This window comes from Lipophrys pholis, assembly GCF_963383615.2.
Source record: "Lipophrys pholis genome assembly, chromosome: 8".
Lineage (NCBI taxonomy): Eukaryota > Metazoa > Chordata > Actinopteri > Blenniiformes > Blenniidae > Lipophrys > Lipophrys pholis.
This window is the reverse complement of record NC_137630.1, coordinates 8,558,129-8,586,122: the sequence shown is the minus strand read 5'-3', so window position 1 is coordinate 8,586,122 and position 27,994 is coordinate 8,558,129. Positions and strand designations below refer to the sequence as shown.

Below are 27,994 nucleotides of genomic sequence, written 5' to 3'. Positions count from 1 at the left end.
CTGGACAGCTTGCTGCCTAAAACAATGCATGTTCTCAATAGATATGCAGAGGCATGCACTTGCGCATCTATTATGAATTATACGGTAGGGCACATACACGTTGCTTTCGGACCCACTGTCTTCACAGCAAACTGTAAACACTAGTGTCACACACAGATGACACTTCAGTTGCATAGTGAAACATAAATCTCTGTCGACCCTTCTTTAGTTGCAGACAGAGCTTTTCTAAATCTCCACTGTGGCCGTGGTTTCAGAGATTATCGCTTGCGGTGACTCGTAGCTGCGTTTATATGTAAATGCAAGGCCCAAACACAGACCAATATCACTGTGTTGTAAATACGTGTAAACGTGGCCTGAAACTGCTCTAATTCCACTAATACGGCATCTCACTTGTGAGTTCTCATGTGGACCAATAATATCCAGTGCGTAATGAAACATTTCCGACGTTTCACAAGAATATGGCTTCTCACCCGTGTGAGTTCTCATGTGGTTCAACAAAGTACCCTGTACACTGAACCATTTCCCACATGTTTCCCAAGAGTATGGCTTCTCACCTGTTAACCTTCTGAATCTACATTTGAAAGTTTTGTTTTGTTGTGTATGTGTACATGATAAAATTGTCCATAATAGTCATCAAACAGTTTGCAATGAAAATTTCAACAATTTCAACAAAAAGTCAATTTTAATGAAACATTCTGGTGCAAAAAAATACAGTGAAATGTAAAAAAACAAAGACAAAAAAACTCCTATAAATCCTATGTAACCACCATGCTTGGTGGTTTTGGGGGCTGGATTGGAGCATTTTGCAGGCCGGTTTGACTCCTTTGGTGTAAAGTGACACTTAAGAGGTGTTACAGTGCAGCACAGTGCTGCGGGCGGGCTGCCAGCTGTCCACTCATTAAGGGGTGTTTACAGTGAAAACCTCTCAGTGAAAGACGATTTGTCCGCTCAGTACAGGGTGTCCGCTCTTATCTGGTCCCCTCATCTGAGGCTCGACTGTACACATATTTTAGACTGCGTTGAGTCGCACACACCCGACACTTCAGTCACATACTGTAATGTAAATCTCTGCCTAAGCCTCTTTAGTTGCAAATGGAGACACGGTTTTTCTAAATCTTCACTGTGTCCGTGGTTTCAGGAATCCTTGTTTGTGGTGACTCATAGCTGCGTTTATATGTAAATGCAAGGCCCAAGCGCAGACCAATATCACTGTTGTAAATACATGTAAATGTGGCCTGAAACTTTTGTCTCAAATTCCACTAATGCAACATCTCATCTGTGAGTTCTCATGTGGATCCACAATGTATTACTCTGACTGAAACCTTTTCCACATGTTTCACAACAATACGGCTTCTCACCTGTGTGAGTTCTCATGTGGACCAACAACTTATTATGTTGAATGAAACCTTTCCCACATGTTTCACAAGAATGTGGCTTCTCACCTGTGTGAGTTCTCATGTGGACCAACAAATTACTCTGTCGACTGCAACTTTTCCCACATATTTCACAAGAATATGGCTTCTCACCTGTGTGAGTTCTTATGTGGACCAATAACTTACTTTGTGTAATGAAGCTTTTCTGACACGTTTCACAAGAATACGGCTTCTCACCTGTGTGAGTTCTTATGTGGATCAATAACTTACTTTGTGTAAGGAACCGTTTCTCACATGTTTCACAAGAATACGGCTTCTCACCTCTGTGAGTTCGCATGTGCTGATACAAAGTAGTCCGTCTGCCGTAAGTTTTCCCACATGTTTCACAAGAAAACGGCTTCTCACCTGTGTGAGTTATCATGTGGGCCAACAAAGAATCGTTTACAACGAAACTTTTCCCACATGTTTCACAAGAATATGGCTTCTCACCTGTGTGAGTTCTCATGTGGCTCAACAAAGAAGAGCGTACACTGAAACTTTTCCCACATGTTTCACAAGAATACGGCTTCTCATCTGTGTGAGTTCTCCTGTGGCGCAACAAAGTACAGTATACCCTGAAATTTTTCCCACATGTTTCACAAGAATACGGCTTCTCACCTGTGTGAATTCTTATGTGGCGCAACAAAATACAGTGTACACTGAAAGTTTTCCCACATGTTTCACAAGAATATGGCTTCTCACCTGAGTGAGTTCTCATGTGGACTAATAATTCACACGGTCGGTTGTACTTTTTACCACACACTTCGCAAGTTTTTTTCTTCTTATCAGAGAGAGGTTCTAAGTTCTGACATAATTTACGTTTTTTACAGTCAATTGCACCAGATGTTTCCTCACAAAGAAGCTTTTCACCTTCAGCCTGCTTCTCTGACACGGGAACGTTCTTGTGCTCTGTGATCTGTGGAGGTTCTGGTTCTTCTTGTTCCTCTTTGATTTGTGGAGGTTCTGGTTCTGCTTGTTCCTCTTTGATCTGTGGAGATTCTGGTTCTTCTTGTTCCTCTTTGATCTGTGGAGGTTCTGGTTCTTCTTGTTCCTCTTTGATCTGTGGAGGTTCTGGTTCTTCCTGCTGTCGACAGAAGCTTGTTCCCTGTTTAAAGAGCTGCTCCTCTCTACAGTCATGGTGGTGGTGGAGCTCTGGAGGGACAAAAAAGTACAAGGTCAAAGGTTAGCTACATTACTTCTTCAATTCCAGCAAAAAAAAAATTAAAAAATCAAACCGTGAAATTAAAAACTTTCAAAGTTTCAAAATAGCACGTAGTCGTTACATCATTGCTTGATGTTCACCTTTAGCTCTTGAACAACTGATGGATTAAGGATAAATTGTTTGGATGACATTTTTCTGGGAGATATATGTTCACCAGGACTGTTCCGTAGCCATGGGTACCTTTCACATTTCAACTGGTATAGTACCAATACCAGTGTAACCAGTGTAGTATTGTATATGGACCCCCTGGAAAATGGACCCAGGGTCCATATTCCGCAGCGGAATATGAAACCCCCTACAAAAATTTCCTTATAATAAATGCTCTTGACTAGGAAACGGACGCCCCACACAAGCCCACCTCCAAAAAAACACATTTATAAACATTTGATTGTATTTTTATGAGTGCTGTCAATCGATTAAAAACAATTACTAATTAACTGCACAATTTTCTGTAATTAATTGCAATTAATCGCATTTTTTTCAACTTAAGCCTGAAGCTTGTAATCGATATTTATGGAAAATCATGGAATTAATGTAGACTCACATGGACAAGTATATTTCGGTTATTTATATACAAGCATATTCCAATGCTTGCTTTTAGCTTTGATTGAACTCGTTCTATCCAAGTTAAGCTAAAACACAAATATCCACAAAGAGATAATATAACAAAACTCAGACTTAGTGCAGGTCGAACAATTTGAGAATTTGAATATTTATAGAAAAATGTTGTGAACTTGCTACATGATCAAAGTTGCAACAATATACAGGTACATCTTTGAATACAATTTGAATATCATGAAAATTTCAAATATCTTATGTCACTCATTTTAGAAAGTCAAACCAGGCTCATGACACAGAGTGAAATATTTCAAGCCTTTATTTCTTGAAATGTTGATGATTATGGCTTACAGATAGTGAAAACCCAAAATTCAGTGTCTCAGAAAATTTGAATATTGTGGAAAGGTTCACTTTTGGAAAGTCATGGTGTCACACCCGAATCAGCAATACCATGGAGAAGTCATTTGACTTTTCTTCCTCTAGATACCAAAGAACAGTCAATTGACTCACAGACTTTCAGCTAACACCTCACCCTCAGCTGTTTGTTATGTAAACAAGGCTAATACTGGTGCACCACAGGAGGGGGAGCCAGGGGCAGATCAGTAGGGCATGTTTTGTTTTTTTCTTTGCTGAGGTTTGTTGTATGTGCCATGAGTAATATACAAAAAAACAACTGTGATTTATTTACAATGCTTTTATTGTACTTTCGCTAAACAAAACAAATAAAACAAATGCCACACATATTTACAATTTTAAAAAGCATGCATTATTAGGATCGTGTGTGTGTGTGTGTGTGTGTGTGTGTGTGTGTGTGTGTGTGTGTGTGTGTGTGTGTGTGTGTGTGTGTGTGTGTGTGTGTGTGTGTGTGTGTGTGTGTGTGTGTGTGTGTGTGTGTGTTGAGCGTGACTGGCATTTCATCACTCATTCAGGAGTCTGCTTGGTCGGCACATACCTGGCATTGCCATGGTATCTCCCTTTTACATTGGCCACATGTGTATTTGTAGCATTCAACACATCGTACTGTGGCGCGATTGTTCTTGCATCGATGGTTGACCTGACACTGAGCCCTTTTACCAGGGCTAGGTGTGGGAGGTTGTTGCTGAAGCTTTTGCTCCTTGCATGCTTTCTTTGCACCCACATGAGAGTTAGCCAACTCTGTTGCTAGCTGCACCAGGAAGTCAACCCGTCTCTCCTCCCTCCCGGAGCATTCTTGATAAAGCACGTGTGCATTTAGTGCAGCCATGTCAATCATGTTGTAGAACACGGCGACTGGCCATCTCCGTGTTCCTGTGCGCACACTGTACTCTCTGACCATCTGGTCCATCACATCCACGCCGCACTTTGTGGTGTTGTATTGGGTGATGGTGTTTGGCTTCCTTTTGGTGGTATCCTCAGTCTCAACCATGCTGTGCATGCTGCTGAGAACGTAGACGGTCTTCTTCCGTTTTGGTGCATATACTGTCAGCGTGGCACCAGTGGTTGAAAACACCTAAAAATAAAAATAAATTGTCATTTCCACAGCACTTTTACACACTTGGAGGTGTTGGTGAAACAAAGACCTGCAACATACCTGAGTGGTGAATTCATTGCGATCCGTCTGTCTCGCTGACTGAGGAATTTCCCGGCGAATCTTGTTGACTGTGCCGAGGATGGTGGTTTTCCGGCTAAGCAGTCGTCTTGCAAGTGACAGTGATGTAAAGAAATTGTCAGTGGTAACAGCTCTGCCCTTGTCCATGAATGGTTCCATCAGCCTCATCACTACACTCTCGGACAGTCTCTCCCCACTTGGTTGACTGGGGTCCTTGCCAAGATATGGGAGGACATTGCAGATGTACTTGGATTTCAAGTCACACGCCACCCAAAATTTGATCCCAAACTTGTCAGGTTTTGTTGCAATATACTGCAGAAAAGAGCAGCGAGTCTTTGATGGGAAAAGTTGTTCATCTATAGTGATGTGTCGACCAGGGTTGTAGGATGCTATGCAGTTGGTGACAAACGATCCCCACACATTGGAAATTGCAGCAAACTTATCAGTCTCCGCTCGTTCACTCCGCGTGAACATGTCATCAAAGCGTAGGTGTCGCATGATGTCTTGGAAGCGGTTTCGGGGCATAATTGCAATGATCCGCGGATTTCCCAGGTTTGCTGACCAGCTGTCACACAGTGATGGAACCTTGGTCACCCCCCGCAAAATCATGATGGCAATAAATGCCATTAGTTCAGGGAGGGCCATGAACCAATCCACCTGCTCTGTTTGCCGTGCATGCTGAATAGTCCATTCTTGAATGGTACGAAGCATGTCCAGAGTGATAAAACAGAGGAAGCTCTGAAGGCGACTCCCGATACTTTTTCTGGCCTTAGCCGTTGGCTCTCCATCTGCAGCGTACGGTTTTATTGAGGTGAAGTTGAGAGGTGTCCCCACCTGTTCTTCACGCCACACTGTGCCGTCTTTTGCCGTCTCGGTCGGCTCACTCCCCATCCGAGCTCTCTTTTGTGGTAGCGGAGCAGTCTCCTCATCTGCATTGTGAACAAATTCAAATTATGAGCAATGGGAAAGTCAAATGATATCACAAATTCATGCATAGATGCTAATAATAATTCCAATACATCTGAAATACACTTCTTCTGGATCTGAATATTGTCTAAAATGTCTTCCTAAATAAAAAGATACAACAGCAGAAAAAATATCTTGCGCTTCAGATGGAAAAGTAGAACCAAACAACTGGAAGAAGGCCCACACTCAGAAGCAAAATGTTTGAAATGGAATCTGAAATAGGAAATAATATGAATTGAAAATAGGATGTTTGGGAAATCTAACCTGACAGCTCAGAGTCCGAACTCGGCTGAAGGATTACGTCGTCTTCATCCGAGTGAGAATCTTTTGCTCCGTTCAGGATCATTTCCAACGCCTGTTGAGTGTTGAGTCTTCTCTGCATCTTTATCCCTTGGAGAGGAGGTTCATCCACCACAAATGTTTTGAGGTCAATGAAGTGGTAGGCTATGAGTGAGGTATTTATCTAACTCAACACAAAAGATGCTGAGATAGGTCTAATTTGAGAGCAAGCCACATACAATAGGCTAATCAACGATCTCTTTTTGTGCTGCAATCAGTCAATTGAGCCACAAACAATAGAAAACTGCATTTTTTTTGTTACCATTTGATTAGCCTTTATTGAAATCAGGAGAACCACATTGAGATTACTCACCTCTTTTAATACATAAAAAAGTTTGCTGTGTCTTATATTAATTCTAAATACAAAAATATTCTTAAAACAAATAAATAGCACAAAAGACAAATAGATGGAAACAATAAAAAGTACAGTCGCAGAGAAAGACAAAACTATAAAAGCCACCAAATACTTAAATATAAGTTAGCTAAAACAAGAACAAGGTTAGGTATGTGTTTACATGTGCTGTAAAACGGCCCTAAACTTGCCCAGCATGACAAACTGAGTTTTAAATTTTTTTCTGTACAGCATTCCATAAACATGGAGCAGAATACATAAAGGCTTTTTTTCCCCAGTTTATAATGGATGGTCGGAACTGTGTGTAAAAACAAGTCTTTAGACCTCAGACTGTAGTTATTCCTGGGACACATTATAGGTTATCACACACGCAAATATTCTACAATTTATTGCTGAGATTTATTGAGTGTGCTAAAAGAAGCTCTGAGCTTTGCCCATCCCCAAACACTCCAAAACATCCAAGGTGTGAAAAATTCCAATGCACCTCCCCCATGTTGGGACCTCTCTATGCAAGTCAGATTCTCATTTTCACTCCCCTGCTGATCCTCAGGTAATGTCCTTTCATTTGTAAATAGAGTCATTTGACTTAGAGCTGGGACTTAGAGGAAGTCTGAAAAATCATGGGTCTCCTAGTGTTAAATGGTCTCAGTCTGGGTCGGTAGGCTACACAATCATGGGAAAGACTGCTGACTTGACAGAGGTCCACAAGACAGTCATTGACACCCTCCACAAGGACGGTAAGCCACAAAAGGTCATTGCGAAAGAAGCTGGTTCTTCACAGAGTGCTGTATCCAAGCATGTTCATAGAAGGTTGAGTAGAAGGAAAAAGTGTGGTAGGAAAAGGTGCACCATTCAAGAATTTGGGGGAGCTTCACAGGGAGTGGACTGAGGCTGGAGTCAGTGCATCAAGAGCCACTACGCACAGACCAATCCGAGACATGGGATACAAATGTGGAATTCCTGGTGTCAAGCCACTCCTGAACAACGTCAAAAGTGTCTTACCAGGGCTGTGGAGAAAAAGAACTGTTCAGTGGTCTAAAGTCCTTTTTTCAGATGAAAATAAATTTTGCATATCATTTGGAAATCAAGGTCCCAGAATCTGGAGGAAGAGTGGAGAGCCTCAGAATCCACGTTGCTAGTCCAGTGTGACGTTTCCGCAGTCTGTGATGATTTGGGCTGCCATGTCATCTGCTGGTGTCGCTCCACTGGGTTTTCTGAAGTCCACAGTCAACGCAGCCATCTACCAGGAAACTTTAGAGCACTTCATGCTTCCTTTTGCTGACAAGCTTTATGGAGATGCAGATTTCATTTTCCAGCTTGACACCTGCCCACACTGCCAAAGGTACCAAAAGCTGGTTCAATGACCGTGGTGTTACTGTGCTTGATTGGCCAGCAAACTGGCCTGACCTGAACTCCAGAGAGAATCTCTGGGCTCTGGTCAAGAGGAAGGTGACAGACACCAGACCCAACAAAGCAGATGAGCTGAAGGCTGCTATCAAAGCAACCTGGGCTTCCATTACGCCAGAGCAGTGCCACAGGTTGATCGCCTCCATGCCACGCCACATTGACGCAGTAATTCATGCAAAAGGAGGCACAACCAAGTATTGAGTTCATAGACATGAACAAAATATCAAGAAAAGAAAGTAGAAATAACTTGTATCCCTGTTTGATTTGTAAATTAGACATGAGCTCCAATACATCTGCCTGAACAGCCTCATAAAGCCACTGCTTCCTTTTGTTTTGGTCTGGGATCATTTCCAGCATGTCAGCAGCAACACAGTCAAATCAAAGGTGCCGATCCCGTGATGCTCAGTGCTGAAAACGGTGCTCATCCACTGGGAAATAGCCGATCAAATAAAATAACATATTTGAATGAAATCTTGGGTGGGGGTGGGGGGGGGGGGGGATACTCCCTTGAGGACAAACTAGAACCTAATAACTTGCCAGACAGTGTCACGACCACCAGACTACAGTGGCTGCATGTGAAAAGCACAGTCGTATCAAATTCTGGACAGTGAATTACTCAGTTTGATCTGTTCCATGCAACCATCGCTTCAAATTTAATTTTCCCTCTGTTGAAGTCCGACACTGAAGCAAATCGGCTTCTGTGAGTCAAATCTTGTGTTCTCAGTGTCGATATGGAAGGCTTTATGCTTTCTATTATCTTTAAAACCAATTCTTCAGTCCTCCTCTTCAGCTCCACCTTTTTTTCTGTACGTCTTAAAAATTTGGAGGCACACGGAGCGGTGACATGCCGCATGAACGGGGCTGCACGGAGAGGGTCGACTCCTGCTACTACAGGGAGAACTGGCTCGAAGCGGCCAAGCGTTCATATTGACGTCGCTTATTGATCCTTCGATGTCTGCTCTTCCCATCATTGTGAAGCACAATTCACCAAGCGTTTTGTTCACCCACTAATAGGAGATGTGAGCTGGGATTGGACCGTCGTGAGACAGGTTAGTTTTAACCCATTGATGATGTGTTGTTGTAATAGTAATCCTTCTGCGAGGGCAGGATGCACCCTAGACTGGTTGCCAGTCCATCAAAGAGTAAACATACATAGACAGACACCACACACACTCACATTCACACCTCGGGGCAATTTAGGGTCACCAATTCACCTCACATGCATGTTTGAAAGAAATGGGCTACCCAGAGGAAACACGGGGAGAACATACAAACTCCACACAAAATAACTGTCAACTAATTCATCAAGTCGTTGGTTCATAACAGTTTCTTTACTGTAAGCAGCCCGTTTTTGTGAATTTCAACCATTGTTTTCTAGCAGCTACCACAGTGTGGCAGTAATGAGTTGTGGTGTCTGTAATCTACCAGCACAGAAGGAGCCAACAGCCAATAGTAGGCCTTGTTTTGCATCACATGCGCAACAGCACAGTCAACGCTTTCAGCAAGATGGCGGAGGCAGTTGGTGAAAGGTCCAAGAAACAGGAGAAAAGAGATGCATGAGAAGAGAAAACTTCAGGAAAAAAGTCATCTAAAGTGTGGGAGCACTTCACACTAAATCCACAAGAAAGCCGTGTGACCGCAAACTGAGAGAAGGTTGAGACGGCAGTTTAAATTTGTGTGCATTTATTTCTCATTAAGCATTAATCAAGCTCATTTTGTCCCTTTAGAGCAGTTTTAAAGAAATTATATGAATAAAATGAACAATTCTCTTGTGTTTTGCTTTTTCCTTCATGAAATAATTTTTTTACAACTTCCCTCGGCAAACAAAGGCAAAAATGTTGAGCTAAGACAATATAAAAACAACTAATTGAATTATTGTAAAAAAGAATGCACAAATCAAACAATTAGCAAAATAACTGTCAGTTGCAGCCCTTGATGTGATTTCACTTGAAACGTCACGTAAACAGGACCTTAGTTAGACTGCAGGTACCTTAAGTGGACATTATATTCTTTATTTTTGCTTAAGAAATACTTGACTTAAGATTGTTTTTACGATGTTATGTTAGTTACATTCGTAAACAGTAAGATTGTTTACAATGTTTATAGATACGCTGTGAAAGACATTCAGAATTTAACAATCATCTCAGACAGTAAATGTGCATTGTTAAAGTTCTGGCTACTATTTACAGTTGACAAGGAATATTTCCTTGGGGAGAAAGGGAGATGTTGTGTTTACTAAAGTGTAATGCTGAGCTATTGCGAGTATTATACTTCCACACCAGAGGGGGCGCTGTGTGGTTGAGATTGAAGTAGAGAAAAACAGTGAGTGTATTTGGAGTTACCAGTCTGGTGAATAACGGTGATTATAGATACTAAAACATAACAGACACAAATCCTGCTCCTGTCTGTGGTGGATAAGCCAAACACAGCCATAACAATGGAGATCCTCCACGAGTCAGATTCATGTGTTCATTCACACTTTTCCATACCTGTTCTGTGTAACTTGATTTGAGGTTTCCAGATGATTTCCAGCAGTTTGTGCTGACGAGCAATCTCCTCCTCGTACTGGACGATAGTTGGTTGAAACAAGGTGAATATTTCCACAGCAGCAGCAGTTAGTCGCTGGGTGGTCAAGTCTCTCACAGAGTCGTGGGAATTGTCACTTTCACCATCAGTAACAGTCACCTCAACAATATCCTCCTCCTCTTTAATGTGTGGAGCTTCATGTTCCTCCTGCTGCAGACTGGCGCTCGTCTTCTGGTTACCAATGTGTTGCTGTGGACTCTCTGGAGGGAAACAAGACAAAAGTCACTGATGTGGTGGATGTGAATTAATGAGAAAAGTGTCTGGATACAATATGAGATTCTTAATGGGAAAACTTAGAGGAAAGTTTCCACTTGGATGTGATTCAGACAGATTGGTTTATTCCAGCAGCACCTGACCCTATCAATATTTTGAAGATTTACCATAATGTCTCTCGTATAAGTGCACACAGAAAAAATGACACAAGCCAGTCATGTTAGCATATTAGCTCAGACTCAGTATAAATAAATCACTTCTTCCATTTCCAAACAACACCAATGCCGTGATCTGTTTGTGATACAGATGCTCACTTGAATGCTTAAGTTTTCTGCTTTAAAATCTGTCGTTATATTCACTGTTATTTTCACCAACTATGTAACTATAAAATTATGTTTTAAAATCCGCCGGCTACTTTTCGCAAAATAAACACACGATCAAGTTTTAAAATCCGCCGGCGACTTCACACTGTATAAAGTTTCCGCTAAAATGTCGAGAAATGGCGGCGCACTTCTAGTTTGCGGACGAACTTCCGGTATACAGGGAGAAATGGCGGCGCTCTCGCTCTCTTGTTTGCGGTAACGTGGTTTCAGAGGTATTTTTTTCCAGCAACACCAGAACGCACCAGTATTCCAAAGATTAACCGTAATGTCTCAATTACTGGCGCGCACAGAAAAAAACTACACAAACTACTCAAGTTTAGCACGTTAGCTCAGACGGAGTGTAAGTCAAGGACTTCTTCCGTTTCCGATGCAGATGCTCAAGTTGAACGTAAACGTTTTGTTTTACAATCTCGTTATTTACACTGTGAACCAGAACTGCAGCCTCATTTCAGTCTGCTGGATTCAAAACAAATGTAACGATCCTCCACCAGTCACATTCATGTGTTCATTCAGACTTTTCCATACCTGTTCTGTGGAACTTGATTTGAGGTTTCTCGATGTTTTCCAGCAATGTGAGCTGACGACGAATCTCCTCCTCGTACTGGACGACAGTTTGTTGAAACACGGTGAATATTTCTCCAGCAGCAGCAGTTAGTCGCTCGTTGATAAACTCTCTCAAAGCCTGAACTGAACTCATTGTTGCTGCAGGAGATGAAATATTTCCACTGTGAGACACGAGACCAAAACGGAGTCCAACAAGCTCCAAACAGCCTCCAAAACGTCGTCTTCTTCTCTCATAAACAACATTCAGCTTCACACTGACACCTACTGGACACATGGGAAAACGCAAGTTATTCATCCATCCATCCATCCAACCATCCATTTTCTCCCACTTATCCGTTTCCAGGTCGCGGGGGTCACCCAGATCACATTGCACTGATTAAGAACATTTCCTGCGGGTGTTGAGCCCACGGGAAGGCAGGTTATTCATCTCATCTGAAATACAGTATTTCAAGCTGATTTATGAATGGACTGTCTCATGTATTTTACAACTCTCAATTTAATGATCATAGTCTGTGAGACAAAAACATGTTTTCAGATATTTTTTAAGAGAGACCATGAATGGAATTTCTGATTGGCTGTGAATTTTCCAAACACATGTCAGTAATACTTTTGGGAATCATAAGTCACCATTCACCATCAAAGTTAGAAACTTATAAAGAATTCATAGCTCATCCACAAAATCGTTCACTAATAATTTGCAAATATTAGGTGTCTTTGACTTTCTCATTAAAATTGGCATTCCTCTTTAAAAGCACATTGAACATATTTTGAAACAATTTTGACGAGTATAGATGAAACTATCTTAATGGTGATTTTGGACAATTTGTGGCAAAATAACTTGGATATGAGGAATGGCTGAAATGTAATGTGTTGAGTGACGTCATCCTGGTGTGTACTGATTGGAACTCTTCTTGTTTCAGGATTACTACTGATAAGAGTTGGATGACCACGAAAACAACTTGCTTGTATGTTTGCCAATCGTTTCAAAATAAACCATTTGTTTGAGAAATAGCTGACGTGTTTGATGAATATAATTTTTTTTCAAGACAAGCTCAAGACGTATTATATTCCATACAGGTTTCAAACATTTTATGAGTATAATTATTCTATCATAACAGGAATGTGTTGCATGTAAGAAAAACATTTTTTCTGCTATGGAGCATAAAAACTGTGGAAAGTTAACCAATTCATGTTGAATAAAGAACAAAAAACACTGAACGACAAAAAACATTGGATTATATCAATTTACTTCAATTTCTACAAAGCTCACATATAAACATAAAATATTTTTCAATGTCACATTTTTGAAAACACAATAAGCATCTTTCATGTTATAAATAACAATCAAATGCATTTCTCCAAGAATCATTATACAACTGAGGAATCGTTTGTCAGCCTCTGTGTAGTTCAACGAAATGGAAATCACATTTATTTAAATCTTCTCTTTTTTTGTAACAAACCAAGAACTAAACATTTTCCAGAAGCGGTCTCAACATGTTTAAATCAGTAACGTTTCCTTTAAACCCGATGATTCCTTGTGATTTGGGGCTCAAGCTGGACTTCCTGAATGAGATCTCCAACAGTGTCTTTCATGACTTCAAGTCTTCGGCTGCATAAACACGGCCAGAGAAATGTGACACAATTCCGAGTTCTGATGTGGCACAGATCAGATCTACTCTTGGACAACACAGAAAGGAAAAAGTCACATGCATTCTGACATTTTAAAATTGGATACATGCCTCATTCATATGTGGAAATAAATCTAATTTGTAGCAGATATGTACCAATGTGACTGCACTGTAGATCGTGCCGGTCAGATTTTCAACACATTGCATCTCTAATCTCATCAAATCTGCCATCATCTAGCTTATTTTGTCACATGACAGTGAATGCAGAGTAAATACATGAGGGACATGGAGGCAGTGGTCAGTTGAGGTCACATGTCTTCTCAGTGTTTGGAAAGAGGATGAAATAAATGCAGAATAAGCATAAGATAAATTTTGGGCTGTTTTCCTCTTCTCTGCCTAAAACTCCTGGCAATGGTTGTTGAACTTCTCAGGCACCGCAACATTAGTATTAAACATCTGTCATCATTCATGGTTCAGAAGTAGCTTGAGGTTTGTAAACAATATAAGTATGCATGTGCAATGTTTCTGAAAGTGTATGCAAGTGTAATTCACAGAATAAGTCACTTTATAAAATGGAACCGCACAAAAAATAAAATAAATTAAAAAAAATCTGATGGAGGATTTACAGTGTAAATAGTGAGATTTTAGGTGGCGCAACAAATTACTCTGACTGAAAACTTTCTTAAATTCCATGGGAATACGGCTTCTCAACTGCGTGAGCTCTCATGTGGGCCCACAAATGACTCCGTCTCCTGAATATTTTCCCACATTTTTCACAAGGAGATGGCTTCTCAACTATGTGAGTTCGCTTGTGGCCCGACAATGTACTTCTGTCACTGAAACATCTTCCACATGTTTCACAAGAATATGGCTTCTCACCTGTGTGAGTTCTCTTGTGGCTCGACAATGTACTTCTGTGACTGAAACATCTTCCACATGTTTCACAAGAATATGGCTTCTCACCTGTGTGAGTTCTCATGTGGCACAACAACGTACTGTGTTGAGCGAAACATTTCCCACATGTTTCACAAGAATACGGCTTCTCACCTTTGTGAAATCTCATGTGGACTGACAAATTTCTTTGTTTCCTGAAACATTTCCCACATGTTTCACAGGAATACGCTTTCTCACCTGTATGAGTTCTCATGTGGCGCGACAAATTACTCCGTAAAGTGAAAACTTTCCCACATGTTTCACAAGAATATTGCTTCTCATCTGTGTGAGATTTCATGTGGTCCAACAAATAACTCTGTCTCCCGAAACCTTTCCCACATATTTCACAAGGATACGGCTTCTCACCTGTGTGAGTTCTCAAGTGGACCAACATTTGATGGCGTTGAATGAAACCTTTGCCACATGTTTCACAAGAATACGGCTTCTCACCTGTGTGAGTTTTCATGTGGCGCAACAACACATGGTGTACGCTGAAACATTTCCCACATGTTTCACAAGAATACGGCTTCTCACCTGTGTGAGTTCTCATGTGGACCAATAACTTAAACCGAGTAAAGAAACTTTTCCCACATGTTTCACAAGAATACGGCTTCTCACCTGTGTGAGTTCTCATGTGGACCCACAAATGACTCCGACTCCCGAAACGTTTCCCACATGTTTCACAAGGATACGGCTTCTCACCTGTATGAGTTCTCATGTGGTCCAACAAATAACTCCGTCTCCCAAAACGTTTCCCACATGTTTCACAGGGATACGGCTTCTCACCTGTGTGAGTTCTCATGTGGACCAATAACTTACTCCGTTGAATGAAACTTTTCCCACATGTTTCACAAGGATACGGCTTCTCACCTTTGTGAGTTTGCATGTGGACGAATAATTCACGTTGTCGGTTATAACTTTTACCACAGATTTCACAAATCTTTTTCTGCTCATCCGTGAGAGTTCTTAAGTTCTGACATAATTTACGTTTTTTATAGACAACTTCACCTGATTTTTCCTCGCAAAGACGTTTTGCAACTTCAGTCTGCTTCTCTGACACAGAAACATTCTTGTCCTCTTTGATCTGTGGAGGTTCTGGTTGTTCTTGTTCCTCTTTGATCTGTGGAGGTGCCGGTTCTTCTTGTTCCTCTTTGATCTGTGGAGGTTCTGGTTCTTCTTGTTCCTCTTTGATCTGTGGAGGTGCCGGTTCTTCCTGCTCTAGACAGTTGCTTGTTTCCTGTTTAAAGATCTGCTCCTCCCTACAGTCAGGGTGCTGGTGGAGCTCTGGAGGGACAAAAAAGTACAAGATCAAAGGTTAGTTGAATTACTTCTACAGGTCAAGCTTTAAAAATACTGTCACTCACTCACTGTCGTTAGATTATTTCTTGATGTGCACTTTTAGCTGCTGAACAGCTGGTGGATTAACAAAGACTTTTTGGCATTAACTTTCTCTCATAGTGGCACAACCACCTCTGGGGTCTGGACCACCACCTCTGCAGCTGGATGGAGGACTTCCTTTCCAACAGACCACAGAATGTGAGACTTGGAGACCTTGGTTCTGTTTCTTGAAACAAATTGGCTGAAAAGATCAGACCTGACAGCACACTGGACAGCGTCTGTTCAGCACTGCTCTCTGACAGCATGAATCTTGTTTACCAGTAAAAATCCATACAAGCCTTATTGTTTAAGCTGCTGGGTTCAAAGTGTGTGAAAAAAGGAGCTGCTGACAGTCCGGAAATTACGAAAAGTTCCGGTACGCTAGAAAAAAAGTGCCGGTACGCTGAGGGGTAAAATTTAAAAGTGCCCGCACTGTTGCAACCAATAAAATACGTCTATCTTACCAGCAGCTCTCTCCAAATGTTTTTTCCATACCTGTTCTGTGTAACTTGATTTGAGGTTGCCAGATGATTTCCAGCAGTTTGTGGTGACGAGCAATCTCCTCCTCGTACTGGACGATAGTTGGTTGAAACAGGGTGAATATTTCCACAGCAGCAGCAGTTAGTCGCTGGGTGGTCAAGTCTCTCACAGAGTCCTGGGAATTGTCACTTTCACCATCAGTAACAGTTTCCTCAACAATATCCTCCTCCTCTTTAATGTGTGGAGCTTCATGTTCCTCCTGCTGCAGGCTGGAGCTCATCTGGTTACCAATGTGTTGCTGTGGACTCTCTGCAGTGAAACAAGACAAAAGTCACTGATGTGGATGTCAGGATATTACAGTGACGGATTGATGAGACAGGACGGGCTACATTTAAAATACAAACATTTAGATATAAAAATCAGCTCATTTCAAGAAAACTGACAGTAGCTGTGGGGTTTATAAAATAAATGAGAAAAATATCTGGACAGAACATTAGATTCTCCGAGCTCTGAAATGTTAGTGCAGGGGTGTCTAAACTCAGTCCTGGAGGGCCGGTGTCCTGCATGTTTTAGTTCTCTCCCTGCTTCAGCGTACCTGAATGTAATGATGATGTCATCACCAAGAAAAAGCCCAATAAGAAGCCCCTCATTGCAATCAGGTCTGCTATAACTCAAGTTATGTTACCCACATTCTTTTCAACTAAATGTACTTAAAAAGAGAAATAATCAAGCAACCGATAATGGATATGAGTTGCAGTAATGTTTATTGAAAGAGCCAGAGTGAACATGAATAGTGTCGCCATGCCAAGCCAATAATAATGGAATGTGACCGTCTGTTTACAACACTCCATGTCAAGTTGTGACCTGCGTTGAGGCCTGTCACGATATCAAATTTTGCTGGACCATAAATTGTCCCAGAAATTATTGCGATAAATGAAAATATTGCCGTTTTGATACCATTTTTCCACTAATATATTAATAATGGTATAATAATGCAAGTATACCCTTTTATAGATAAATAAACTTTCATTTCATAAGAATATTTAAAATTGGAATTGTATTTTGAAAAAAGACATTGTAAATATCCAAAATAAATAATCAAAACAACCTCTCTCTCCGCTTACTCCTCATGAGGCTCTCATGCTGCACTCGCCCCGCCTCCCCACACCAAAGTGATTGACAGGCAGTGTTGGGAAAGTTCAGTTTCTACATGAACTAGTTCAAAGTTCAGTTCACAAATTTTAATATGAACTAGTTCAGTTCATAGTTACAAAAATAAACTAGTTCATAATTCTTTGTTTTCAATAAGTTGCTGCGAGTCGAGTCGTCCACCGTTCCAAGCATGTTAAAAAAAAAAAAAAAAAAAGGCGAGGCTTGTCGTACGGAAAGTACGGTAACCATACGAAGATAGTATTAATCGTGGAGACAGAGTCTCATGTAGTGCTGCTGTCTTTCATTTGTTTTTTTCGTGATGCTTCGCATTTTGATGACGTTTGCGGCGGTGCGACGCTGGTGGCAGCTGTTGCCAGATTGGCTGTTTTCCCCCTACATGTTTAGGCCCGTTTACAGTGTGCCCCAACCGGGTTTTCCACGGGAAGGCTCAGAAATCTGGCAACTCTCTAAAACAACATTAAACTGGTAAATGAAAAATTATCGAGCCTGGCAAACTTATCGAGCTCATTCTTAATTATCGCGCAATTAATTGATTTATTGATTATCGCAACTGGCCTACCTGCGTTATAGCCCCGCCCCCTTCGTGACGTCTCAAGACCCCAATGTTGCCGCCTCAGTATTATCAGTAACTCTGAAATGAGCTGCAGCAGCTGAATGACACACACAGACTCACATGTTCATCAAACAAGGACATACACTCACAGAAGGTCATATCTTTTAAACTTTATTGTGAATGTGCTTAACAGGCGTTCGCCAGGACAGCTATCAAGCTCCGTCGGGTTTCTAACACCTGCTATTGTAATGAGTAAAGGCCCCTGCATACTCCCTTTTTGAAGCCATAAGAACAAGAAAATTCGGCAGTGACGCCAGCCGCTGAAAAAAAAGGTTTTTCGGCAGGAATGTTCATACTCCGATAAGAAGCTGCCTAACTCGGAGGCCACGCCCCCTCACTGCAGCCACACGTCTGTGATGCGGCGTTTAAACTTTTCACCTGCACAGTTTATTTCTCGCCTCCAGTGCTTTCAGAAATACATTTCTCTGAACTTTTTCAGTGATAAAAGAGAGCGTTTTTGTCCAAGCGCCATGTTAATCCGGTAATAACTACAGAAGCTGACCGCTGTTCGTGCGTTCAGGTGCGTCATGTAAAAGCCTGCACTCCGACATTTTAACGAGCTGCGGCGCTTGAACTGGAAAGCATGCGCAGCACACGGCAGTGCAGATGTTTCGGCAGTGCGGCTCCCACATAGTTCGGCCAGGGTGGTTGGCACAGCCGAAACAAATTTCTTCGGCTCTAGGGAGCTGGAAGAAGGAAATGACGTAATTTCCTTCGGCCAGCTCCTTCTGAAAAAGTTATCGGAGGATGAACATTCCTGCCGAAAAACATTTTTTTCAGCAGCTGGCTGACGTCACTGCCGAATTTTCTTCTTGTACTTATGGGTTCAAAAAGGGAGTATGCAGGGGCCTTAACAACTGACGCTAAAGGAACTTAAAATGGTCACCTGTTAATATGAAACACCGGCCCTCAAGGACCTAGCTTGGACACCCTTGCGTTCGTGGGAAGTTTCCACTTTGACGCGGTTAAATTTTTTTTTTTCCAGTAAAACTTGAACATATCAATATTCCAAGGGTTTACCGTAATGTCTGTGTTCTAAGCGCGCAAAAAAAGACACTAACCAGTTTTGTTAGCGTATGAGCTCAGACTGAGTGTAAATAAATCACCTTTCTCCGTTTCCAAACAGTACAAACACCGTTCCCCCTGTTTGTGATACAGATGCTCTGTTGAATGATCCTCCATTTCTTCTCCATACCTGTTCTGTGTAACTTGATTTGAGGTTTCCCGATGATTTCCAACAATCTGAGCTGACGACGAATCTCCTCCTCGTACTGGACGATAGTTTGTTGAAACACGGTGAATATTTCTCCAGCAGCAGCAGTTAGTCGCTCGTTGATAAACTCTCTCAAAGCCTGAACTGAACTCATCGTTGCTGCAGGAGATGAAATATTTGCTTTGTGAGACAAGAAAACACAACAGAGCCCAACAAGCTCCATGCAGCCGGCAAAATTTCTTCTTCTCTCATTAACAACGTTCAGCGTCATACTGACACCTACTGGACACATGGGGAATAGAAAATCCAGTGTATAGACATAATAAAGAGTAGACGCCTCATGACTGCTGTCGCCCACTAGAGCGATGCGTTAATTGTGCATTAACACACACTAAACAAAGTGTATACTGCACATCAATGCACACAAACAAAGTGCATACTGCACATTAACACACACCAAACAAAGTGTATACTGCACATTAACACACACTAAGCAAAGTAGCTACATGTATGACGTTTTAAAAAATCGAACAGTTTGGAAATCGGTTTAAAATTCAACTTATAGTTCTACTTAGAGATTGAGGAGTACCTCTTTCCATCATCGATGTTCATTCACCCCTGCCTCCACCACCACCGGTCCAAGATGGCGGCGCTGTTGACGTGTCCCTCCCCAGTCGCTGAGGCGTCTACTCTTTATTAGTTCTATGAGTATAGGCCCCAGTCTTGTGAATAAAGATGATTCAAAATACTAAAACATAACAGACACCAATCCTGCTTCTGTCTGTGGTGGATAAACCAAACACTTTACGGCTTATTATTTTCAGAAATCCATTTCTGAAAACCGTATTTCTGGAGACCGCATCTTAGCCAGATGCTTGTTGAGTTTGCGCTCTGTGCAGCTGCCAATGTTTAAGTGTTTGTGGCAAACACATGAACATTTATGTGTTTATGGCAAATATACTGATATATCTTACGTTTCTCTGTCAAAAACACTTCAAATAATCCACCCAAATGTGTCAAATATACTTTGAAATATTGGGTTAGGGAGGAACATAAGTATTTGAACACCCTGCAATATTGCAAGTTCTCCCACTTTGAAATTGTGGATTTCAAGATTTTGAGCAACAACCTCCTTCCCTCAGTCAGAACATTGAAGATGGGTCATGGCTTCCAACATGACAATGACCCAAAGCACACAGCCAGGATAACCAAGGAGTGGCTCTCTAAGTAGCATATCAAGGTTCTGGAGTGGCCGAGCCAGTCTCCAGACCTAAATCCAAAATAAAAACTTTGAAGGGAGCTGAAACTCAGTGTTGCTCAGCGACAGCCCCGAAACCTGACAGATCGAGAGAAGTCCTGCGTGGAGGAGTGGGCCAACATCCCTGTTGCAGTGTGTGCAACCCTGGTCAAGAACTACAGGAAACATTTGACCTTTGCAATTGCAAACAAGGGATTCTATACCAAATGTTAACACTGATTTTCTCAGGTGTTTAAATACTTATATGGCGCAGGAAAATCCAAATAAATTATTCCAAAAAATCATACAATGTGATTTCCTGAATTTTTTGCCTGCGGTTCCATCACAGCTAATCTTAGGCCGTAGAGAGAGAATGACTTCACACAGAGAATAACACACAGGCACACAGTGTTTATCTTCTTAAACAAAGTTATTTCAAAGTTCCAATCACACACAAACATTTAAATTTACCCCCAAAAGAACAAATAAGAAATTAAAAGAACATAAAATCTGGCCACAAGAAAGAGTTGCTGCAGCTTTGATCCCTTAATTTAGTTGTCCACAACTTTAACTCAGTACGAAAGTCACTTTTAGTAGGAGCCTTCTATGGAGCTGGAACCAGGTCAAAAGGTTTGTTCCTTTGAAAAAAAAAATGTGATTGAAAATTTTTTTTTAATTAAAAACACTGTATTCAAAACAAAAATAAGTGTATGAAACGTTTTTTCACTTTCAGATCATATTTTTTCAGGTTCAAACTTTTGGCCCTGTTCTGGCATGGGGGCGTGGCTTTCACTGAGAGGGGCGTGGCTTTCACTGAGAGGGGTGTGGGATTGTGAGTGAGATTGGGAGTTACAGTGTTGCAGATTGTGTTGCCTTCAGGAACAGTGGGTACTTTGAAATATGTAACTCAATACTCTCTATACACTGTATTCACCCGATAGCTGTAAATAACGTTATGCTGAGGAGACAGATCACTTTTACAGGCGAGTTTGGACAATTCTTAGCAATTGTCAATAAATTAAAAAAAGTTAAATATTACAGATTAATTTTAACATCCATGCTTAAAGAAACAATATTTCCCATTTCCACACAAGATTGTGAATGCAGCGCAGTATTGCTGATTATGATGGTGTCCTCGTCGGACCAACCTGCTGGCGTGCAGTGAAGAAATACAGATACAAATATAAATAGCAAAAGGGACAGTGGAAATCATCCTAAGTATCGTAATGCTGAGTAACATTCAGGAAGACGTTTTTAGGTGTCAATGCAGCAAGTAAGGATAAGCTTTGTATGAACTGGCTTCATACTATCATACTATCACCAAAATTATATATAAAGTAAAAAAAGTTTTCATACACTTATCTTTTATTTTGAATAGTGTTTTTAATTTTTCAAAATTGAAGCTCAAACCTTGAACATTCAGCTTCAAAAATTTTTTTCTTCAAATAAACAAACCTTTTGGCCTGGATCCAGCTCCATAGCCTTCTCCATCACAAGTGATGGAAAGCTCTTACTACAGCAGAATGTACAAGATCCAAGTCTTCGTTGAGAGTTTAGAGTCCAAGTACGTAGTCCACGCCCACAGTCCGCCCTGGCCATGGGAATTGGTGCGGAGCGGGTGAACATAGCGGTTCAAGGATACGACGTTTCACCGGTGACGTCTCACGTGGATCAACATACTATTCTGAATGAAACTTTTCCCACGTTTCACAAGAAAGTGGCTTCTCACCTGTGTGAGTTCTCATGTGGACCCAAAAAGTATGATGCCGACTGAAACTTCTCCCACATGTTTGACAAGAATACGAATTCCCACCTGTGTGAGTTCTCATGTGGTTCAACAAAGTATCGTGTGCACTGAAACTTTTGCCACATGTTTCACAAGAATACGGCTTCTCACCTGTGTGAGTTCTCATGTGGCGGAACAATGTAGAATGTACACTGAAGCTTTTCCCACATATTTCACAAGAATACGGCTTCTCACCTGTGTGAGTTCTCAAGTGGACCAATAACTTACTCTGTTGAATGAAACCTTTCCCACATGTTTCACAAGAATATATCTTTTCACCTGTGTGAGTTGTCATGTGGACCAATAACTTACTCTGTTGAATGAAGTTTTTCCCACATGTTTCACAAGAATAAAGCTTCTCACCTTTGTGAGTTCTCATGTGGTTCAACAAAGTACCATGAACACTGAAACTTTTCCCACATGTTTCACAAGAATAAGGTTTCTCACCTGTGTGAGTTTTTATGTGGCGCAACAGAGTACAGTGTACACTAAAGCTTTTCCCACACGATTCACAAGAATACGGCCTCTCACCTGTGTGAGTTCTCATGTGAACCAATAACCTGTTTTGTTGAATGAAACTTTTCCCACATGTTTCACAAGAATACAGCTTCTCACCAGTGTGAGTTCTCATGTGGCCCGACAAAGTACAGCTTGCACTGAAACTTTTTCCACATGTTGTACAAGAAAATTGCTTCTCACCTTTGTGAGTTCTCATGTGGTTCAACAAAGTACCAGGTACGCTGAAACTTTTCCCACATGTTTCACAAGAATACGGCTTCTCACCTGTGTGAGTTCTCATGTGGCGCAACAAAGTACAGTGTACACTGAAGCTTTTCCCACACGATTCACAAGAATATGGCTTCTCACCTGTGTGAGTTCTCATGTGGACCAATAACTTACTCCGTTGAATGAAACTTTTCCCACATGTTTCACAAGAATGCAGCTTCTCACCTGTGTGAGTTCTCATGTGTCCCGACAAAGTACAGCTCGCACTGAAACTTTTTCCACATTTTGTACAAAAAAAACGCGTCTTACTTGTGTGAGTTCTCAGGTGGACTAAGAATTCACTCTGTCGGTTGTAACTTTTACCACAGATTTCACAAATGTTTTTTTTCTTATCAGTGAGAGTTCTTAAGTTCTGACATAATTTATGTTTTTTACAGACAATTTCACCAGATGTTTCCTCACAAAGAAGCTTTTCACCTTCAGGCTGCTTCTCCACACTCACTATGTCACCATGAAATCGGTTGATTTTTTGCAGCACTTCTTGACCCTCTTTGGTCTGTGGAAGTTCTGGTTCTTCTTGTTCCTCTTTGATCTGTGGAGGTTCTGGTTCTTCTTGTTCCTCTTTGATCTGTGGAGGTTCTGGTTCTTCTTGTTCCTCTTTGATCTGTGGAGGTTCTGGTTCTTCTTGTTCCTCTTTGATCTGTGGAGGTTCTGGTTCTTCTTGTTTCTCTTTGATCTGTGGAGGGTCTGGCTTTTCCTGCTCTAGACAGTAGCTTGTTTCCTGTTTAAAGGTCTGCTCCTCCAGACAGTCATGATGCTGGTGGAGCTCTGGAGGGACAAAAAAGTACAAGATCAAAGGCCAGTTACATTACTTCTATAGTTCCAGCTGAAGAGAGCTGAAGGTGGACATGTAACAGAAGGCTAAAATTAGGGCTGAAACCACTAATCAACTTCATCAGTTAAACTTCCATCCATTCATCTTTTATCTAGCTTATCCTCTTCAGGGTTGCTGGAGCTGATCCCATTACTGGGATCGACTCCTGCAGGCAGAACTGGCTTGTGGCGGCCAAGCATTCATAGTGACGTAGCCTATTGATCCTTCGATGTCGGCTCTTCCTATCATCGTAAAGCACAATTCACCAAGCGTTTTGTTCACCCACTAATAGGAGATGTGAGCTGGGATTAGACCGTCGTGAGACACGTTAGTTTTACCCCACTGATGATGTGTTGTTGTAATAGTAATCCTTCTGCGAAGGCAGGATGCACCCTGGACAGGTCGCCAGTCCATCAAAGAGTAAACATACATAGACAGACACCACACACACTCACATTCACACCTCGGGGCAATTTAGGGTCAACTCCACACAAAATAGTTGTCCACTACTTCATCAATTTGTTGGTTCATAACAGTTTCTTTACTATAAGCAGCCAGTTTTTTTGTTTTTTGTTTTTAACACTTCAACCAATGTTTTCTAGCAGCTACCACAGTGTGGCAGTAATGAGTCGCGGTGTCTGTAATCTACCAGCACAGAAGGAGCCAACAGCCAATAGTAGGCCTTGTTTTGCATCACATGCGCAACAGCACAGTCAACGCTTTCAGCAAGATGGCGGAGGCAGTTGGTGAAAGGTCCAAGAAACAGGAGAAAAGAGATGCATGAGAAGAGAAAACTTCAGGAAAAAAGTCATCTAAAGTGTGGGAGCACTTCACACTAAATCCACAAGAAAGACGTGTGACCGCAAACTGAGAGAAGGTTGAGACGGCAGTTTAAATTTGTGTCCATTTATTTCTCATTAAGCATTAATCAAGCTCATTGTGTCCCATTTGAGCCGTTTTAAAGAAATTATATGAATAAAATGAACAATTCTCTTGTGTTTTCCTTTTTCTTCATGAAATACTTTTTTTTTTTTTAAACTGCCATTGGCAAACAAAGGCAAAAATGTTGAGCTAAGACCATATAAAAACAACTAATTGAATTATTGTAAAAATTAATACACAAATTAATCAATTAGCAAAATAACTGTCAGTTGCAGCCCTTGATGTGATTTCACTTGAAACGTCACGTAAACGCGACCTTAGTTAGACTGCAGGTACCTTAAGTTGACATTATATTCTTTATTTTTGCTTAAGAAATACTCGACTTAAGATTGTTTTTACTATGTTATGTCAGTCACATTCGTAAACAGTAAGATGACAAGGAATATTTCCTTGGGGAGAAAGGGAGATGTGTTTACTAAATGGTAATGCTGAGCTGTTGCTGTGATTACACTTCCTCACCAGAGGGGGCGCTGTGTGCTTGAGTTGAAGTAGAGAATGGAGAAGAACAGGGAGTGTATTTGGAGTTACCAGTCTGGGCCCGGTTGTTGAAAACTGGGTTATCGTTTCACCAGCCCTTAAATACGTTTAACCGACCGTAAACTTTAACAGCACTTTGTTGTTCAAAACTGGGTTAACTTTAACCGGGTGTTATCTTGACGTTAAAGTTAACTGGACCTCCGCTAACTTTTTAACAGCGTGGTTCATTCTCACCATGGCGTTCACTGGCAGCGCTGTGTTCATGATGCCAGTTCAACAAAGGAAGGATAGGGTGCACCGTTGACTTAACTTTGATATCAGTCATTACTGTAATGAAGAGTTACGCCTCTATGGAGCTCCGGAGTGGCCATATTAAAAAAAAAGATTTTTTTATAAATTATATATATCAAAAGCGTGGAAATTAGATAATAATTAGTAACCTAAAATTAATAACTCGAGACACTGACTTACTATCAGGTTCGCTCATATTATAATTTATCACCAATGCCGCTTCCATCCCGTCATATTTGCTGTAATGGAGCTTTGAGATCAAATAATGCGGACCACATTAGATAGTGGTGTTTTCTAACCAAAGCATATGAAATACAGACATGATAAACTCACCTTGGTCGAAATAAAGAGGATCTAATTCTAAGCAGCTCCAAATCACGTATTCCCTCTTTACCATAAATAAATGAGGCTGGTGCTTATTTTACAACATTTGGGCATTTCATTGTGAATTTCTGCTCCTTTCACTTTATTTCTGGACGTGTCTGAATCAAACGCTTCAACATGGAGGAATGGAGGTGTAGAATGATAGCACGAAGCTCCACAGCCGTTTCCAATAGCAACCTACATAAACACAGGCTGATCGACAATAAAAGTTCTCTTTCACATGAAGCGCCATTAAAAGGCACATTTAATGGCAAAAAACGAATCCAAGCTTTCATTTACAGTAGTATGTAGTTGTTTAGTCGTTACTAATGAACCAAAAGTATTGCTTTATTATAAAGAGGTACTGTGGAGCATCTCAAAGCGGAGAGCAACGCAGCCTCATACAGACCTCTCCCTTCATGAATCTCGCGGCCAGAGATTAAATGATCTCGTTCCCTCGCTTTATTAATTTGAGGAAATGACTTATTATCTCGTTCCCGCACGTTATTATTATTTTTTCTCTATGGCCATAGTCTACTTTCTATATCGTTCTCACAGGTCAAAATTTTAAAAAGATGCGTCATCCGATCATCCAGCTCAGTTTTCATGTTCCACTTTAATATCCTGGCAGCAGCGTAGTTTGTCATGTTTTATGGTCGTTTTACAGACCAGATAAAAACACTGCGCTGCCGTCCACCACAACGTTTAAGACAAAACACGGAAGCACAGAGACTTGAAAATGGGCGGAGCCTTGGGCGTAGTGGCGTCAGGGACATTAACCACTGTTGTTAACCTAACAGTTAACTTAGACAGTGACGTTAACTAACGGGATGACTAACCATGTTTTACATAACGTATATTTAACAGTTGGTTAGCTAACGGCGGGTTAAGGATTTAACCAGCGTTTAGGGCTTAACCCGTGGTGAACATAACTGAGTTTTGAACAACCGGACCCTGGTGAATAAAGGTGATTAAAGATACTAAAACACAGCAGACATAAATCCTGCTTCTGTCTGTGGTGGATAAACCAAACACTGCCATAACGCTGGAGATCCTCCACGACTCACATTCATGTGTTCATTCACACTTTTCCATACCTGTTCTGTGTAACTGGATTTGAGGTTTCCAGATGATTTCCAGCAGTTTGTGGTGACGAGCAATCTCCTCCTCGTACTGGACGATAGTTGGTTGAAACAGGGTGAATAATTCCACAGCAGCAGCAGTTAGTCGCTGGGTGGTCAAGTCTCTCACAGAGTCCTGGGAATTGTCACTTTCACCATCAGTAACATTTTCCTCAACAATATCCTCCTCCTCTTTAATGTGTGAAGCTTCATGTTCCTCCTGCTGCAGACTGGAGCTCGTCTTCTGGTTACCAATGTGTTGCTGTGGACTCTCTGCAGGGAAACAAGACAAAGTCACTGATGTGGTGGACGTGAGTTAATGACAAAGGTGTCTGGATACAACATTAGATTCTCTGATCTCTGAAACGTCATTGAGAAGTTTCCACTTTGTCGTGGTTCAGACAGAAATGTTTTTTTCAGTAACACCTGAACGCATCAATATTCTAAAGATTTACCGTAATGTCGCAATTATGAGCGCGCACAGAAAAAAACTACACAAGCCAGTCATGTTAGCTCAGACTGGGTGTAAATAAATCACTTCTGCACTTCACTCCGTTTGCAAACAGCACAAACACCGTTTCCTTTGTCTGCGATACAGATGCTCCGTTGAATGTTGAGGTTTTCTGCTTTAAAATCTCTCAAGTGTTATTTACACTGTGAAAGAACTGCAGCCTCACTTCACTCTGCGAGCTTCAAAACCAATGAAACGATCCTACACGAGTCACATTCATGTGTTCATTCAGACTTTTCCATACCTGTTCTGTGGAACTTGATTTGAGGTTTCCCGATGATTTCCAACAATCTGAGCTGACGACGAATCTCCTCCTCGTACTGGACGACAGTTTGTTGAAACACGGTGAATATTTCTCCAGCAGCAGCAGTTAGTCGCTGGTTGATAAACTCTCTCAAAGCCTGAACTGAACTCATTGTTGCTGCAGGAGATGAAATATTTCCTCTGTGAGATACGAAAACATCACAGAATCCAAGAAGCTCTCAGCAGCCTCCAAAACTACTTCTTCTCTCATAAACAACGGTCAGCTTCACACTGACACCTACTGGAGGCAGGCGGAACTGCAGGTTAGTCGTCCGACCTGAAATCCTGCACATTAACACACACGCGTTTATGAATGGACTGTCCTGTGTATTTTACAACTCTCAATTCAATGATCA

General features: G+C 41.3%; 4 protein-coding genes across 6 annotated transcripts; all 4 read right to left on the bottom strand.

Moving 5' to 3' along the window:
- Window positions 1-659: 659 nt before the first annotated feature.
- LOC308113426 (piggyBac transposable element-derived protein 3-like) lies at window positions 660-11,843 on the bottom strand. Of its 3 annotated transcripts, none has more exons than XM_080469716.1 (5): window positions 11,552-11,822; window positions 10,334-10,630; window positions 6,011-6,136; window positions 5,615-5,709; window positions 666-2,564 (listed from the first exon to the last, which is right to left on the bottom strand). In XM_080469716.1, exons 1-5 carry the CDS (start codon window positions 11,721-11,723, stop codon window positions 2,211-2,213), a joined length of 1,044 nt encoding a protein of 347 aa, XP_080325842.1. In that variant the 5' UTR covers window positions 11,724-11,822; the 3' UTR covers window positions 666-2,210. The 3 variants fall into 3 exon arrangements, with proteins under 3 accessions (XP_080325841.1, XP_080325842.1, XP_080325840.1); XM_080469714.1 differs by lacking the exon at window positions 666-2,564 and adding an exon at window positions 3,879-4,681 and having other exon boundaries at window positions 4,763-5,709; window positions 11,552-11,843; XM_080469715.1 differs by lacking the exons at window positions 5,615-5,709; window positions 6,011-6,136 and having other exon boundaries at window positions 660-2,564.
- Window positions 11,844-12,827: 984 nt separating this feature from the next.
- Window positions 12,828-19,254, bottom strand: LOC308113427 (uncharacterized protein). The gene is made up of 3 exons (XM_080469717.1): window positions 18,990-19,254; window positions 16,024-16,317; window positions 12,828-15,435 (listed from the first exon to the last, which is right to left on the bottom strand). Exons 1-3 carry the CDS (start codon window positions 19,228-19,230, stop codon window positions 13,901-13,903), a joined length of 2,070 nt encoding a protein of 689 aa, XP_080325843.1. The 5' UTR covers window positions 19,231-19,254; the 3' UTR covers window positions 12,828-13,900.
- Window positions 19,255-20,646: 1,392 nt separating this feature from the next.
- On the bottom strand, window positions 20,647-22,829 carry LOC308113734 (uncharacterized protein; the record flags this gene model as incomplete). Its single annotated transcript, XM_080470180.1, has 1 exon — window positions 20,647-22,829. One exon carries the CDS (start codon window positions 22,827-22,829, stop codon window positions 21,924-21,926), a length of 906 nt encoding a protein of 301 aa, XP_080326306.1. The 3' UTR covers window positions 20,647-21,923.
- Window positions 22,826-27,878, bottom strand: LOC308113621 (uncharacterized protein; the record flags this gene model as incomplete). Its single annotated transcript, XM_080470015.1, has 4 exons — window positions 27,580-27,878; window positions 26,801-27,097; window positions 23,066-23,584; window positions 22,826-22,860 (listed from the first exon to the last, which is right to left on the bottom strand). Exons 1-4 carry the CDS (start codon window positions 27,749-27,751, stop codon window positions 22,826-22,828), a joined length of 1,023 nt encoding a protein of 340 aa, XP_080326141.1. The 5' UTR covers window positions 27,752-27,878.
- Window positions 27,879-27,994: the final 116 nt, after the last annotated feature.